Here is a 16,519-nt window from a genome sequence, read left to right on the forward strand (position 1 = left end):
ATAAAGACACAGGGGACAGAAAAAAACCCAAACCAAAATGTATGATGTAGAAAAGCCCAAACCTATCATACCACTAATATCTTAAAACATTAACAAGATGTGGATGGACCTAGAGTGTGTCATACAGAGTGAAGGCAGAAAGAGAAAACCAAATACTGCATATTAACATCTATATATGGCATCTAGAAAATAGGGACAGAGGCGCAGACGCGGTGAACGGTGTGGGCACAGCGGGGGAGGGAGAGGGTGGCGTGAATTGAGAGAGTAGCACTGCTGTCTACACACCACCATGTGCAGACAGACAGCTAGAGGGGACCTGCTGAAGTGCACAGGGAGCTCAGCGCTGCGCTCTGCGATGGCCTAGACGGCTGGGATGTATGCATATATATGGCTGATTCGTAACACTGTACAGCAGAAACTAACACACTGTAAGCAATTATACACCAATTAAAAAAAAAGAATCAAAGGTAAGATGTTAGTGGCTGATACAAAAGGACAAGACACGAGAGGACTGAAAATCAGAAGCGCTAGTTCAGGTTGCAGGGTGGGAAGCGCAGATTTACATCTGAATCAGTTTAATTTCTTTTGGCTGTAGCAGTTTTTTCTAAACCTAAATCTCTTTTAACGGCAATATTTCAAGTCCACTCAGCATTGGTGTTAATCTATAGAAGGACCTTTACTCTCTGGCTGAATCAATATTCCCCAGCACCTAGAACTCCAAATCAGCATTTCAATGGGATAAGAAAAATTACAGATATCCATCCTATGGTTATTTAATTTTTAGTAAAACATTTAAATTTTAGAAAAGAAAGCTGAAAAAATATAACCATTATTTCAGAGATGACAAAAAAAGCAATTTAAAGTCAAATATCTAATCAGAAGCTTGACAGCTTGACATCAATGTAATGAGACTGCTTGAACTCTGTTTAAACATCTTAAATTTTGGTGGATTATTTATTTTTAAATGTTATGTTCTTATGATTGAATGAATGAATCAGTGAAAGAAAGCTACTCTGTGGGAAAAACAACCTATCCAGGAAAAGGCTAGGAACTGTCTCATTTACACACCAGTATGGGCTTCCCTGATGGTCCAGATGATAAAGAATCTGCCTGCAATGCAAGAAACCCAGGTTGGATCCCTAGGTTGGGAATTCTTGCCTGGAGAATCCCATGGACAGAGGAGCCTGGTGGGCTACAGTCCATGGGGTTGCAAAGAGTCAAACATGACTGAGCAACTAACATTTTCACTTTTTCAAACACACAGCTAACTGGAAATTCTTGACTCTTTGACACTGCAGAACCATTCATTTCCTTTCATTGAAAAAGTCATGAGTTTCAGAGAGTGTGTATATATATATATATATATTATATATATATATATATATTCTATATGCTATGCCAAGTCGCTTCAGTCATGTCCGACTCTGTGCGACCCCAGAGACAGTAGCCCACTAGGCTCCCCTCTCCCTGGGATCCGCCAGGCAAGAACACTGGAGTGGGTTGCCATTTCCTTCTCCAATGCATGAAAGTGAAAAGTGAAAGGGAAGTCGCTCAGTCGTGTCCGACTCTTAGCGACCCCATTGACTGCAACCTACCAGGCTCCTCCATCCATGGGATTTTCCAGGCAAGAGTACTGGAGTAGGGTGCCATTGCCTTCTCCATTATTTTATATTATATATATTTATAATATAAAAATATATATGATATAAATATTATATAAATACAAATGTGATTATTATATATAAATATAAATATTTATATATATATAAAACTCATGTCACTGGAAGGTATTTCTTTTACTTTCTTTCCATAAAAGATACTGAAATTCTTAAATCTGATAGAATATTAGAAAGTCAAGGTGCAGTCAAAGAATAAGAAAAAACAGCCCAAGATTCTGATCGTGGTGTGAGTTCAGGTAACTAAATGTGACTGGCAACTTTGGGTACAGAACCAAAAATCCAGAAAATGGGATAATCAAGATAGACTGAGAGCTAGATTAGAAAATCCGGAACATACTGTGGTAGAGAAAACTGCAGGTTAGTCGTTTGTCACTTGTGCTACAGTCCATGACACCAAACGCAGACTTCACACCTGTCCCACCTTCCCCCGGTGACGTGCATCAGCCAATCTGGGGTTTCCGGGGCAGCACCAAGGAGGTGGTCTGCAACGGTGAGACCCCTACCACTTCATTCCCGAAGAAGTAGTAGTTCTGGCCTGAAATAATCCCTGCTTTTGCAAATAACTTCCTTGCCCCACCCTCCTTCTGCCTATGAAACCCTTCCATTTCATACAGCTCTTCCGGGCACCTCTCAACTTGCTGGACAAGAGGCTGCCTGATTCATGAATGGCGTAGTAAAGCCAATTAGATCTTCAAATGAACTGGCTGAATTTTTGTTCTTTAATACTATGATCACCTTAGTGACAAGAAAATGATTGCATTTGACACGAAGAAGGTCTAAACTGAGATGCCAAAGTGAGTGGCTCTACGATGAAACAGAGGAACACCTGTTGTTTTATCTAGCCAACGATTTATGGTCCTTCTAGGTTCTTTGAAAGGAGAAACCAAAACTGTCAAACTAGTTAAGTTACACACAGCCCTGGAAAGGAGCCAGGAACCTCTCAGGTGAGGAAAGCAATGATACCCAAAGCCTAGGTCAAGAAATGAAACTGGAATCAAAGTTTACTGATATGCAAGCATGGGTTAAGCTGCATACCAGACACTTGTCACTGGCTTCTGGTCTGTCAACACATGGCAGCTATTATTAACGGCTCAAGAAGGAAGAACAAATAGAAAATATGTTTAAAGAAATTAACTAAACTATAAGCACTGCTGAGAAATATTAAAGAAGGCACCCCATGTTCACAGACTGGAAGACAACACTGTTAAGATGTCAATACTATCTGAAGTGGTCTAGCTACAGATTCAGTGCCAACTCTATCAAAATCCCAACAGCATTGTTGGCAGAAATAGAAAAACGCATCCTAAAATTTACACGGTATCTCCAGGGACTCCAAAGAGCCAAAATAATCTTGAAAGAGAGGAAAAGAAGTTGTAAGACACTTCCTGATTTCAAAACTTGCTGCAGAGTTATAGTAAAAACAATGGGGTGCTGGTAACAAGGTCAAATGTATAAACCAAGGGAGCAGGCCACAGAGGCCAGAGAGAAATGCTTAGATATATACGGTTCATGGCTTTTGACAAGGATGCCGAGGCCCTTTAGTGGAGTAAGGACAGCCTTTGCAACAAAAGATGTTGGAAAAACTGGATATCCACATGCAAAAGAATGAATTTGGACCCTTACCTCATATCATTTACAAACATTAACTCAAAATGGATCTAGCACCTAAACTTATGAGCTAAAACTATAAACATCTTAGAAAAAACAGATGGAAATCTTTGTGACCTTCAACTTAACAATGACTTCTTAACCGTGACACCAAAACGCGGGCGACAAAAGAGGAAAAAAAAAAAAGATAAATTGGACTTCATCAAAATTTTAAAAAATTTTGTGCATCAAGCAACACTATCAAGAGGATAAAAGCAGGGCTTCCCTGGTGGCTCGGTGGTAAAGAATCCTCCTGCCGATGCAGGAGACATGGGTTCAATCCCTGATCTGGGAAGATCCCACACGCCTTGGAGCAACTAAGTCCATGCACCACAACTACCGAGCCTGCAGTCCAGAGCCGGGAGCAGCAACCACTGACGCCCTGGAGCCCGGGCTCCACGAGAAGCCCGGGCACCCAAGCTAGAGAGGAGCTCCCGCTCTCCACAATAGAGGAAGCCCACGCCCAGCGACAAAGACCCAGTACAGCAAAACAAATAAATACGGTAAACCAAGGGAAAGAAGTAAAAAAAAAAGAGGCCAAAAGGACAACCAACAGAATGAAACAGAATATTAATAAGTCATATATTTGATAAGTGATTGAGACGGAATATAGAAAGAACTCATGACTCAAACACCAAACAGCCAATGACCTAATTCAAATATGCACGAAGGACTGGAATAAACCATTTCTCTGAAGAAGATATACAAATCGCCAATAAGCACATGAAATGATGTCCAATATCATTAGTCATTAGTGAAACGCAAACCAAAACCACAATGAGATTCCAATTCATATCCACAAGGAGGACTATCAAAAAAACGGAAAGTATCGACTGCTGGCCAGGATGCAGGCATGCTGGAGCAGTCGTGCGTGGCTGGGGAAGTGTAAGACGCAGCAGTTGCTGTGAAAAGCAGATTAAATGTTCCTCAAAAAGTTAAACACAGCGTTACTGTGTGATCCAGCAATTCCAGTCGAAAGCAGGGACTCAAACACTTTCTTGTAGCCCCTCGTTCACAGAGCGCCATTCACAACAGCCAGAAGGTGGGAACAACCCAAACATCCATCAACAGATGAATAAATATAGTATACACGGCGCCATGGAATACTATTCGGCCATAAAAAGGGAATAACATTCTGGTGGATGATACAACATAGGTGAACCTAGAATGCATTACACTAAGAGAAATAACTAACACCCAGGAGAGAATAGTTACCACATTAATTTTGCTTCCATTTGCAATTACCTTTCTCAAAGAGAACTGGTTTGGTTTGGTTTTGACCTCACTGAGCAATGGCAGCCCACTCCAGTACTCTTGCCTGGAAAATCCCATGGATGGAGAAGCCTGGTAGGCTGCAGTCCATGGGGTCACTGAGGGTCAGACACGACTGAGCAACTTCACTTTTTCACTTTCGTGCATTGGAGAAGGAAATGGCCACCCACTCCAGTGTTCTTGCCTGGAGAATCCCAGGGACGGGGGAGCCTGGTGGGCTGCTGTCTAGGGGGTCGCACAGAGTCGGACACAACTGAAGTGACTTAGCAACAAGAGAAATAAGCCAGACACAAAAGGACAAAATACGGTCCAATTCCTGTTTATGAGGTATGTAGACTAGCCTAATATCTTGAGACGGAAGGTGGAATAAAGGTTACCAGGGACTGGGAGAGGAGGAATAGGGAGCTATTATTTAATGGGTAGAGTTTCTGTTTCGAATGGTAAGAAAGTTCTAGAAATTGACAGTGGTGATGGTTACACAGCACTGTGAATGTTCTTAATGCCAACGAGTACTTAAATGACGACTTTTATGTTACGGGTATTTCACCACAATGTGAAGAGACAATGAATCATAAAGACTAAAAACATCACATAAATTACAGAAAATAGATAAAAGGTTCCTTTGTTTGACTCTTCTATTATGCATGCTGCCTCTCCTCCAACTTATTGATGACTCCAGTTGGAAGGGACAGGATTACAGCTGCAAACTGAATTTGAATCTGAAGAGCCAGACAGCACCTTAAACTGACCTCCCTACCCAGGTCCAACCGTGTGACAGATTCAATACAGCATTCGTGCACTGGGAGAGCACCTTATGTTATTTGAAAAGTTGTATCTTAAGCTGAAACCTCAGCATTCATCCCCACCTGCTGGCCCTACTTAATAGGAAATACACACACTGGTCTCTGCCCTGGTCCCTGGCACAGACCTCCAGAAACACTTGTAAATCACTAAGTGAGAAGTACACTAGGAGCACCCTGTATTCTATATTTGGTCTCTGCCCTGGTCCCTGGCACAGAGCTCCTGAAACCCTTGTAAATTCCTGGGTGACAGGAGTATCTTTTGTTCTCAGCAGGTGACTCTGGGTGGGCACCCGGATGAGGGCTGGTCACCAGAACAACAAAGACAGGATTAGAAGGTTGGAATTTTCAGTGTCCCCCACCCCCCGACTCCTGGCCCCATTCTCCAGAAAGAGGAGAGGGCCCAGAAACAGAGTTAATAACGGACCACGTCTACGTGAAGATGCCTCCACAGAATCCCTGGAGAGCTTCATGGAGGTGAACACACCCACCCCAGGAGGGGGATGACCCCACACCCCGACCCCACAGGGACAGAGGCTCCTGCACTCAGGACACCCCCAGGCCTTGCCCAGTGCACCTCATCACCTGTCTGTGTATCTGTATCCTTCATCACACCCCTTAATAAACTGGTAAGCCCACTGCTTCCCCGGCTTCTGTGAGCTGCTCTGGCAAGGTAATCGAACCTGAGGCGGAGGTTTCGAGAGCCTCCGATTTCTGGTGGAGAACCTGGGGACAGGAATCAGACAGAGGCTGTGGGTAACCTGGGCATCTGAAGTGTGGTGGGATGGAGCCCCTAACCTGTGCGACAATCTGACAGTGTCTCCAGGCAGACAGGGTCAGAACTGAGTTAAACTGTGGGACGCCCAGATGGTGTCAAGAAGAACTGCTTGGCAGGGGAAAAGCCACATACATTTGGTGACCAGAAGTAGAGAGTTCTGTATAAGAATGAAGGAGACACCTAAGACAGCAACAGGAGGAACAGGTCCCTTCACTGCAGAAGAAGGAAACAGGTCTTTCCTGGACACCCTAGTGCAGCCCGTGAAGCTACACAGAATAAACCTTTCTCTTCTTCAACAAAACACACCCTCGCCATATGTAAAGCCGGTGCATCCTACAGTCTTTCCCCTAAGTGAGATATCCCCAGTTCTTTCGGGCATTTTTATATGGTTTCCATAGCTTTGCCCATTTTGATAACCTCCCCTGAATCTTTTCCAGTTTAAAATGCTTGACCCAAGCCGAATATAATCTATACGCAAACTTTATCTGATTATTCTGATTAACACACTCTAATGCTGGTAAGCTTTTGGCATCTACAATATACAATTGCCTTACTAATAGAAACTTTTTATTTTGGGTTTCACATCACTGCAGCCTGTGAGGAAAAAACTCTTACTTACAAGTAATAATTATCCCTAGTAGAGAAATTAGAAAAATAAAACTATTTTTCAATAAAATTAATTTATAAAAATCCGTCTTAAAAACAAAATGGGCTACTTGACCTATGGTTTTATGAGATGTCTTTCACTTAATTCTCACTCAACAGTTTATCATGCTGCTGCTGCTGCTGCTAAGTCGCTTCAGTCATGTCCGACTCTGTGCGACCCCATAGATGGCAGCCTACCGTCCCTGGGATTCTCCAGGCAAGAACACTGGAGTGGTTGTCATTTCCTTCTCCAATGCATGAAGATGAAAAGTGAAAGTGAAGTCACTCAGTCCTGTCCGACTCTGAGCGACCCCACGGACTGCAGCCTACCAGGCTCTTCTGTCCATGGGATTTTCCAGGCAAGAGTACTGGAGTAGGGTGCCACTGCTGTCTACTCAACAATTTACCATGGATACTTTCAAATGATGATAAATTTATGTCTATATCCCATTCTTAATAGGTAAGGAACAAATTTTTTTTGGAATTTACCTAGCCACAACTCATTTTAAAAGCAGCTTTACTGAGATATAATTAATCACCACAGTCAATTTTAGAATATTTTCATCACTTCAAAAAGAAACATTCAGCTATCACTCCCTATACCTCCACCTTCCACTCTAGTCCCTCTAGAATCTACAATCTACCAAGAATCTACTCTCTGTCTCTACAGATTTTCCTATTGTGGACACACAGACTCCAACACACAGCCTTCTGTACCTGGCTTATGTCACTTAGCGCAGTGTTTTCAACCTTCCTCCATAAGGCAGCAGGCATACATCAGTGTGCTGTTTCTTTCATAGCTGAACGATATTCCTTTGCATGGACCTACCACATTTTGTTTATCCATTTTCCTGCTGATGGATCCAGTCATCTGTTTCCACCTTTTGGATATTAGGAACAATCCTGCTGTAAACATTTCTGTAGGCATTTTTACATGGAGATATGCTTTCATTTCTCACTGTACATATTCATGGGAGTGAAACTGCTAGGACACATGCCAACACTGTGTTTAGCCATTTGAGGAACTGATGGCTTTCCAAAGTGCCTGCACTACCAGGGTATGAGGGTTCCAATTTCCCCACATCCCCAACAATCATTATTATTTGACTTTTTGAACCCAGCCATCCCAGTGAAGTGGGTGTGAAGTGAAGTGGGTGTGAAGCTGTATCTCACTGTGGTTTCGTTTGCATTTCCCTGAATGACTAACAATGTCAGACATGTGTTCACATACTTGTTGGCCGTTTATACATCTTTGGAGGAATGCCTATTCTGATCCTTTGCCCATTTATTAACTGTGTTATTTGTCTTTTTGTTAGCGAGTTTTGAGTTCTCTGCATATTCAGACATAAGGGCCTATGTCTGAAACATTTTAGATCAGACATGTGATGTGAAATATTTTCTCCCATTCAGTAAACTGACTTTTCATTGTCTTGATGAGGGTCTTTGAAGCAAAAAAAAAGTTGTTACTTTTGATGAATTCCAATTTATCTATTTTCTTTTGTTGATCATGCTTGTGGCATCATATCTAAGAATCTCCATGATTTACTACTAGAGTTTTATAGTTTTAGCTCTTACATTTAAATCTTTGATTCTTCTTGAGTGTTAATTTTTGTATATGATATAGTAAACTTTATTCTTTTGCATGTAGGTAACCTTGCCAACAAAGGTCCATCTAGTCAAGGCTATGGTTTTTCCAGTGGTTATGTATGGATGTGAGAGTTGGACTGTGAAGAAAGCTGAGTGCCAAAGAATTGATGCTTTTGAACTGTGGTGTTAGAGAAGACTTGAGAGTCCCTTGGACTGCAAGGAGATCCAACCAGTCCATTCTAAAGGAGATCAGTCCAGGGATTTCTTTGGAAGGACTGATGCTAAAGCTGAAACTCCAGTACTTTGGCCACCTCATGCGAAGAGTTGACTCACTGGAAAAGACTCTGATGCTGGGAGGGATATGACAGAGGATGAGATGGCGGGATGGCATCACCGACTCGATGGACGTGAGTTTGAGTGAACTCTGGGAGTTGGTGATGGACAGGGAGGCCTGGAGTGCTGCGATTCACGGGGTGGCAAAAAGTCGTCAGCCCCGACTGAGCGACTGAGCTGAGCTGACCCTTGTCCTAACGTCGTTTGTTGAACTCTTTCCCACTGAAAGCTGTTGCTGCCACTGTCAAAAACCAGCCTAGCACCGAGGTATAGGATGACCCATTTCTGAATCTCGATTCTGTTTGATGAATATATCAGCTATCCTTCTCAGTGAATGATCTAATAAAGGCGCTTCTGTTTTCTTCTTCAGCCCACTTGCTAATAGAGATGAGCAGAACAAGCTCAAAGGTCAGAGCCCTACGAAAATTCAGTGTCCTTTCTTGGTTTACATTAAAACATTAGGCAGTACTCCTGGGAATGACCTGTCAATCAGTTATAAACTCAGCAGACAGTAAATCTGCTATCATCTGGTCACCATTTCCCCACTATGCCCACAGGTGCATCACCAAGTACTGTGTAAGCATTCTACTGAAACCAACATAATGTCACCCTAACTCAGAAACTAACCATGCGGAAGTAAAAGAGAATGCTCACACCCTGTTCAATAATTCTTTCTTAATTTTTGTAAGAAACGAAAAGATCTGTAGTTTTTGGAATTAATCTCTTTTCTATTTTATACTTTTTTGCTCATTTCTGTTTTCAGTGATACATATGAAATAAACCTCTATTTGTCAGTATTTACATTTCTCATTTATTACCTTGTCTCTTGTACTGGCATATAGACATCTGAGATCTTTAAGTATTATTCCTGATTCTACAACAGTAACTTTAATTCTAATTTTAAGTCCCTCTACACTGTCCAAGGTATTTTTTGGCCCCAGGTTTTTTCATTTAAACATGAAAATATATTTGCGCCTATTATATTAGCTGCAAGTTGATGGACTCAATTATGAAAATTACATGTTAAAACTGTGACAGTCCAACAGAAAATATTAACATTTCATTCAAAATATGGATGACAAATTTAAATGTTCTTTCTTGACTGGAAAATGTTGATCACAGGAAAATAAAATACCTTACTACATATTCACAGGCACTGAAGTCTAGTATTTCCTTTTCACATTAAGTATGAAACATTACTAGACACAGTCAGAAAGTCAGCTGCCCTTGGAAATATGCCTTATTTCAATTCTTTTGTCCTTTAGTCTCACCTGAAAAGTGCATATACCAGGGTAGCAATCAAAGCGAAACTGACCACAACAGCCGCAAGGACTTGGTCACTTACTCCTTCTATGACTGAATCATCATCCAGTTTCAAACTTTGAACTTCACCTTGATATCTGGCCATTCCAGGTCTAAAAGGAAAAGAAACAAGAGGAAGATTACAAACAGGACAGTGAAAATGAAATATATCCATTAAAAACAACACAAACGTAGCCGACCTCTGATAAAGTTGTTTCTAGTGCCCACCTGCAGGTTGCATTAGAGGAGAACTCCAGCAATGAGGTTTTTTTAAAAAATTATTAAATAGGACTTCCCTGCTGGTCTACTGGTTAAAAATCCGCCTGCCAATGCAGGGGACAGGGGTCCGATTTTTGATCTGGGAAGATCCCACCCGCCGCAGGGCAACTAAGTCCGCTGAGCCACAACTACTGAGCCCTCGAGCCTAGGGCCCATGCTCTGCAACGAGAGAGTAGCCCCCATTTGCTGCAACCAGAGAAAGCCTGCACGCAGCAATGAAGGCCCAGTACAGACAAAAATAAAGTAAAAAATAAAACTGTTAAGGAATAAAAGACATTCCTCATGCCTAGAGGCTCTTTGCTTACTCCTGTACACCAGGTGCATGCCCCACGTAGATCACACCCCATCCTGTCCCTCACAGGACTGAACGTGCATCATGCAATGTGCCACGCACAGATAGGGGAGGAAAGACAGTCTGCTTCTGCAAACATTCCTGCCTTACCTGGCACGCTGTCCTGTATACAGCAGGACCTAATAAACAGGAGCGACTTACCTTACTTACGGTGTTAGTAACTTGAAAAGTTAAAAGACCATAGAACATATGACCTTTTATAGCTATCCTGAGACTGCTTGAATTAATAAAAACTCTGGTGCTTGGAAAACTATTGGTCTCACCTGGGACTAAGCTCAGCTTATGGTTCAGAATTCTGTGAACTGCTTGGAAGTCAGAATGACTCTCAGGTTGAATTTACTTATGAAAAGACAAGGGAACATGTGAAAGGATCCTTACCAGCTGAGAAAGTTATCACTCAACTGGAGGAAAATAATACCCGATTTCTGTTAAGTATGAGGGAAATTAGCCAGACCACATCAGAGTCCAAATTATCACAGCTAATTCCTATTTCTTTCAGATGACAAAACACTGAAGTTACTTAAAATCTTATAAGACACCTAAAGGGAAATAAAGGCAATTAATATTCAATGACATATATACAACTATTTATAAATAAAATCCTCTATTTGTATAACATACTGCCCTGAAAATAGCTTTTATTCAATGTCATCGTTAATCAGGTGAGTTTCTGTTAAAAGGAAACTTTGAGTGTGAAACTCTTAATACTTTAGAAAAGGACCTGAAAAACTAGTAAGAAAATGAATGACCTCTCATGGAAGAAACTTAAGCAAACAAACAGATCAAACAGGCTTTCATTGGCTTTACATATAGTAATGGCCTGACGCATCAGGAACTTTCTAATGACAGGTTTTGAGTATCCTTAATGAAAGCACACACCAGGAACTCAGAGGAGGAGTTTTCACCTCAGGATTTTATTCAAAAGAACACTCAGATAAACAGCCAACTGAAGAAAACAGCCTCCAACAGTCTTGGGGTGGGCCATGTGGACAATTTAGATTTTTATTATGGTCAGGTTGCCTCTGTTTAAATTGAGATGCCGGGCCGAGTCAGAAGTCCTAAGGGCAGTGAGGATGACTCACATCTGCTCAGAGATAAGCAAATGTTATCCCACGTCAAGATTCCCAGCCTCTAATTACTCAATCAGGTTGCAAGGATTCCCTCATATGCTGTACATGTAGAGAGTTCATTACTTTGTACTTAAAAAAATATATATGGGTTGCATTTGTTTTTGTGTTCTTCCAGGTGTAATCAGTGATAATGTGACTAAATTCTACTGTATAAACTATACATATATATTTGTGTGTATATATGTACACACACTATATATTCCTTTTTTATTGGAATATGCTGCTTTATAATGCTGTGTCAGTTTCTGCTGTACAATGATGTGACTCAGCTATAAGCATACCAATACCCCCTCCCTCCTTCCCTCTTGAGCCTCCCTCCCCCAACCCCCATCCCCCTCCTCTGCCCTGGGATCAGCTGTGCTATACAGCAGGTTTGCCACTAGCTGTTTTACACACGGCAGTGTATGTATGGCAAGCCCAATCTCCCAACTCATCCCACTCTTCCCTATAACTGAAACTCTGCTGTACCCCTGAAACTAACGAAACATTGAAAATCAACTACAGTTCAATAAAAAATGTATATATATGCACCCACTCTACTGAATAAATACATGACTTCTACCAATGACACCCTTAAGATACTGCTTTCTTCACATTTCCAAGAGCTCAGAGATCCAGGATACTTTGAGTGTTGCAGGATCCTGTAAAATTATTTGCACTATCTTATAGCAAAAGTGTCCAATGTTGTTGAAACGAAGAGTCACTTTTTATTTCCACAAATTCTAGTGTCACTGAAGAAGGTGCCTGGGTTGAGAGACGGTGGGAAGGGCAGAGACAGCTGGGAAGTTTCACAGAGGAACCTGCGCCCCTTTCGGCTGCCTTTCCTTGCCGTGTGGAAACCCCAGCCCTCACACAGACAACTGCTAACGGTGTCTGATTGGCTTGCTGGGGGTTTCAGTAGTTAACTTCCGCCAGCAGTCTCTCTTATCATCAAAGTCAAAAAGGGCCTGTAGGAGTTAATGGCTCAGAAATGAGGTATTGATTCCACCACTTCAGTTTGGAAAGAGGCCCATCTAAGACTACAGGGGATAAACAATAAAAAGAAAATCATCTACTTGAAGAGATGACTTGAAAATGAGTTCCAACGTCAACCTGAACTCCAGTCCTCCAGGTTCTACTGGCCCGAGACAAAACAGTGCTGCTGATTGTAACCAAGGGCGCGGGTTCTCAGCTCAAGCCCAGGCACCGTGGGGAGGTCTGGAGGCCCAGAGTTTGGCTCCGATTCTGCTGTCACTTACATCTCTCAGGACTGCTCATTTTCTGCAAAAGGAAAAGGCTGGGATTTGAGGATTTCTTAATTTCCTTTTACCACCACACTTCCCTGATTCAGAGTTTTTTAGAATTGAAAAAAATCAATAAGAGGCAGGAAAGGTAAATAGCAAAGGTTAAAACGCTTACAAGTGGGCAGCTGGCCTGGGAGAGCCAGATTCCTATCTTTCCCAGGATAAAATTCTACAGTCTGAATTCTTTTCCAGGATGTATTACTTTAATAATAAACACAAAGGCCAGTGCCTGCTTCCTCCCTTCAGGGATGAGAATTAGGCTTCAGTGCTCAAAGATTTAAGACGTCTACCATTCTTAGCAAGCACCTTAGAGACCGCTGGTTTCCAGGAGGTGGGCACCTCCTGAAGACCCCAGTGACGGGCCCTACAGGGCCTCGTACTAAATGCACTAAGCGCACCACGTGCTTGAAACCCTAAGGAAAGGGCATGACGTTTATGAAACACAGTAGCTCATCTATTTCACAGGATCCTGTTAAATGAAAGCAAGTGATCAGTACCCCGTCTTTAACTATTTGAGATTTACAGAAGCAAAACACATCAGTCCTGGGAGTGGTGTTGGTAACTGACCGAAGAGGAACTGATTTCCGCACTGGCTTCACTGCTGCTTAGCTGTCCAAGTCTTATCGAGCAGCTTAAGATACTGAAGAAGAACGAGCTTTGCAGTCAGACAACTGCGTACTTGTGCAAAATCTGGGTCTCAGCTTCCTCGTAAATACATAAAGTTAACAAACTATGTTGAACTTTTTTGGCAAAAAAAACCCCACAACAACCCTTGTTGTGTGGAGTTGATGAGATAATAAAGGTAAAACATATGGCATGTTGGCAGGCTCTCAATAAATGGAAGCCACGATACTTTGATTACTATTATTAACCATCTTCAAGGAATCCAGGGAACCATGATAAAACTTAGCCACGCCTTCCCCACAACTGCACTAAGTGGCATCCAAGCCCTCTTTAATCAGAGCTCTAAGCATGTATTTCTTGGGAGGACTGCATAAAGTTGGCACATTGCCACGAAGGACACCACCGTGTTGACGTGAAGCTGATGAAACAGCTGCAGATGAGAACTAGCTTCCAAGTAACCAGAGAAAGGAGAGAGCTAAGACAAGTCCCACTCGCTTCCCTTTGGTCTTTTCCAAAGCTTTCAGGAAACAAAACCAGCACAGACAAACAAAGGAAGTGTAGGAAATTCCATAACTTCAAAGGAGAAAACTCAACGTCTTTTTACCCAAATTCATGTAGAAACATGGCTTTTACAGACAACTACTCACATGCGAGAAGTTTTTAATATGATTTCCTTCATGGAGGGGAACTGCAGCTACCGAATGGAAAGCTCAAGAACACATCACACACAAGGGCATTGTGGGTGAGCCCTCAAACCTGAGACCTGGGAGGCCGAGGTCAAAGGCCCGAGAAAGGGAGCAGGTGGAGCAAAGATGCTCACACGGGACAGGCCTTCCAGAAAGGATCCACATTCCAAGAAAGGCTGCATGGGAGGGCAGACCGACTTGCTGACTTCACTTGCCTAACAAGGCAATACCCCCCAAACGGTCACTTAAAAGCGCCAGGGAGCCTACAGATATAACCTAGCTCAGAATGTAGAAACTCTGGTTCCACAAAGGTCCAGAGGCACCAACAGAGGAAACAAGGGCAGATGAGGTACATTTTATACTTCTAAAGGTTTCTTTAAAATAAAATGCTATAGGGGAGAATATTTAAAAGGCCGCTGAGAAGACTTTCGGTAAGATTTTTCTACATTCACAAAATGAAAAATCTGATAACCGGTACTCTAAAAAGCATCACTAAAAACTCAATGCTGGGACTTCCCTGGTGGTCCACTGATTAAGAATTTGCCTTGCAGTACAGGGGATGCTGGTTCAATCCCCGGTCAGGGAACTAAGACCCTACAGGCCAGAGGGCAACTAACACAAATTATTGAGCACACATGCCGTAACTAGAGATCTTGCTTGCCTCAACAAGATTCCCTGTGCTGCAGCTAAAAGCTGATGCAGCCAAATATACATATATGGAAAACAAACAAACAAACAAACTCAATGGTGTCTTGGCAGTTCTGAAAGCTCAATGACAAAACCTAATCTTAATGGGTAAAGGGGGCTCCAAAACCTAGTCTTAACGGGAAAAGGGGGCTCCAGGAACTGCAAACCAAAGAAAGGTGTGTGATGGGAAGCTAATTTTGCTGCACCACAAATAAAAGTCTGGCATCATGCAGTAAAGTTATGCATACCCTATACCTCAAAAATTCTAGGATTCAAAGGCATCTGCTGCTACTGCTGCTAAGTCGCTTCAGTCGTGTCTGACTCTGCGCGACCCCATAGACAGCAGCCCACTAGGCTCCTCCGTCCCTGGGATTCTCCAGGCAAGAATACTGGAGTGGTTTGCCATTTCCTTCTCCAATGCAGGAAAGTGAAAAGTGAAAGTGAAGTCGCTCAGTTGTGCCGGACTCTTAGCGACCCCATGGACTGCAGCCTACCAGGCTCTTCCGTCCATAGGATTTTCCAGGCAAGAGTACTGGAGTGGGTTGCCATTGCCTTCTCCGTCAAAGGCATCTATTCCCCCAAAAAACTTACACGTGGCACCAGTTTATAGAGATAAGAATGTTAGAGTATTGTTCTTAGCCGCAAACTAGAAAAGCAAAATTTGCCCGTCGACAGTAGCATAGACAGACGGTAATATTCATACAGCGGAGTACTAGACAGCAGTGAAAACTACCTATGGATCTACACAAACTTACTAGGAATTGAAAGCCACGAAATGACACACACAATTTCGCAGAAGTTCAAAAGCAGGCAGAGTAAAAACGGCGTGGTCTAGCCATGCAGACGTCGGTGGGATAAGCTATAAGGAAAAGTAAGAAAGTGAGTATCACAGAAGTCAGTAGACTGAGGAGGAAAGGTGCTCAGAAAGGGAACAGGAGGTGGGGGAGGCAATGCTGTTTTTTCACCTGCCTGTTTATTACTAACTAGTCTTCAGGCACGCACTCTGTGTGCACTTTCCTGCACACGCCTCGCCTAATGATTCATCGGTAACGCTGCAGAGGGTGCATGCTCTGGAACGAGGCGGTGGGGTGGGGGTGAAGGCCAGTCCCCTGGCTACTGGGCAAGGAGGGCCAGGCCGCGGTGCTCCGGAGGGTGGGGGGGACCGGCGGCACCACCCTCCCCGCGCCCCCGCCGCCCCCCAAGTCCCCCGCCTCCCCGGGCCGCGAGGTCCGCGCGCCCCGAGCTCGCCACGTCGGCCGTCCGGCGCGGGCTCCCGGGGCCGCCCGTCGTCCCGCCCAGGCCCGGGCCCCCGCCGGCGCTCAGCCGCGCGTACCTCTGCAGCGCCGGGGACGCCTCGTAGCTCCCGGCGACCGAGGCGCAAAGTGTTTCCGGGGCCGCCCGCCGCCCCCGCGGGCACCACTGGCCGCGGCCCCCA

The 16,519-nt window shown here is 43.4% G+C and overlaps 1 protein-coding gene across 3 annotated transcripts in view; it reads right to left on the minus strand.

Moving 5' to 3' along the window:
- Positions 1-16,518, minus strand: part of RNF170 (ring finger protein 170) — a 34,433-nt gene extending 17,915 nt beyond the window's left edge. Inside the window, exons 1-2 of one of the 3 annotated variants that reach the window (XM_040243264.1) lie at positions 16,418-16,518; positions 10,087-10,156 (exon numbers count right to left, since the gene is read on the minus strand). Coding sequence is in view for 2 of the 3 variants with exons in the window: in XM_040243262.1 (XP_040099196.1) it covers positions 10,013-10,149 (137 nt within the window). In the remaining variant the exon portion in view is untranslated. Of the gene's footprint in view, positions 1-10,012; positions 10,157-15,839; positions 15,939-16,417 lie in introns of those variants that run through there. The other 2 variants (XM_040243262.1, XM_040243263.1) reach the window with 2 other exon arrangements.
- Position 16,519: the final 1 nt, after the last annotated feature.

Source organism: Oryx dammah, unplaced genomic scaffold, assembly GCF_014754425.2.
Source record: "Oryx dammah isolate SB20612 unplaced genomic scaffold, SCBI_Odam_1.1 HiC_scaffold_7, whole genome shotgun sequence".
Classification (NCBI taxonomy): Eukaryota; Metazoa; Chordata; class Mammalia; order Artiodactyla; family Bovidae; genus Oryx; species Oryx dammah.